This window comes from Dendrobium catenatum, unplaced genomic scaffold (genome assembly GCF_001605985.2).
Source record: "Dendrobium catenatum unplaced genomic scaffold, ASM160598v2 fragScaff_scaffold_234, whole genome shotgun sequence".
NCBI lineage: Eukaryota > Viridiplantae > Streptophyta > Magnoliopsida > Asparagales > Orchidaceae > Dendrobium > Dendrobium catenatum.
In genome coordinates, this window is record NW_021318696.1 from 115,089 (window position 1) to 116,233 (window position 1,145).

Sequence of the window (1,145 nt, forward strand, 5' to 3'; positions counted from 1 at the left end):
TCAATTCTACACTTTCTCAGTTGGAGACTTGGTGGAGGCAACGTGCTAAGGTCAAATGGCTAAAGGAGGGATCAAAATTCTTTCAGCATTTTGCTTCTACAAGAAGGAGCTCAAATTACATTGTTAAAATCAAGGATGAAGATGGGATCATGGTGGAGGATCAAATTCAAATTGAAGAAGTTATGGTTCGGTTCTTTAAAGAAAAATGGAAATATAGGAATTGTCTTCTTTAGGATTGGCCAGATCTGTGGAAGTGCTTATAGGATGATGATGATACAAAAAATGTTGAGCAAAGACTTTTCAATAGAAGAAGTAGAGGCTGTGATCAAGCAATGTTCTTATAACACTGCTCTGGGGAATGATGGAATCTCCTATTCCTTCTATCAAAGCTTATTGGGACATCATCAAAAAGGATTTCTGGAATGCTATCAACAAATTCCTTGAGACGGGTTGTATGGATCCAAATTGGAAAGAGACACTAATTGTTCTCATTCCCAAGTTGAGTAACCCGTTAGTGCCTTCAAATTTCAGACCAATTAGTCTATGCAAAATAGTATACAAGGTGGCGACAAAGGTTATCATGAACAGGTTGTCTTCAATTATCCCCAAATTGATTTCTGAAGAGCAAGCAGCTTTTTTTGAAGGGATATCATTATCAGATCATGTGTTGGTAGCTCAAGAACTCACTCACAAACTCAGATTTTCTAAATCTTCAAAAGGATTTATTTCACTCAAAAATGATATAGAGCAAGCCTATGATTCCATGGGTTGGCCTACTTCGGAGAAAGCTTTGGAGTATTTTGGTTTTTCATCAAAGTTTTCAAAACTTATTTTGGAATGTGTTCAAGAACCAAAATTCTCAATTTTGATCAATGGCAACTATTCTAGTTGGATTAATGCTAGAAGTGGCTTTTGACAAGGTTGTCCCTTGTCCTCATTCTTATTTATTCTTTTTTCTCAATTGCTTTCTAATGCATTTAGGCAAAGAGAGAGTTCATGGGGAATTCATGTGAGTCCAAGTGGTCCTAGGATTTTGCACCTATTGTATGCAGATGATGTTTTTATCTTCTCAAAAGATAAGCTTAAGATTGTTAAAGAGATTAAAGAGGTTTTAAATAATTTTTGTGAGTGGATAGGGCAAAAAA

At 35.8% G+C, this 1,145-nt stretch overlaps 1 protein-coding gene across 1 annotated transcript; it reads left to right on the top strand.

Moving 5' to 3' along the window:
* Nucleotides 1-361: 361 nt before the first annotated feature.
* LOC110111890 lies at nucleotides 362-916 on the top strand. Its single transcript, XM_020843946.1, has one exon. The coding sequence runs from the start codon at nucleotides 362-364 to the stop codon at nucleotides 914-916; it is 555 nt and encodes a 184-aa protein (XP_020699605.1).
* The last annotated feature ends 229 nt before the right edge of the window (nucleotides 917-1,145 follow it).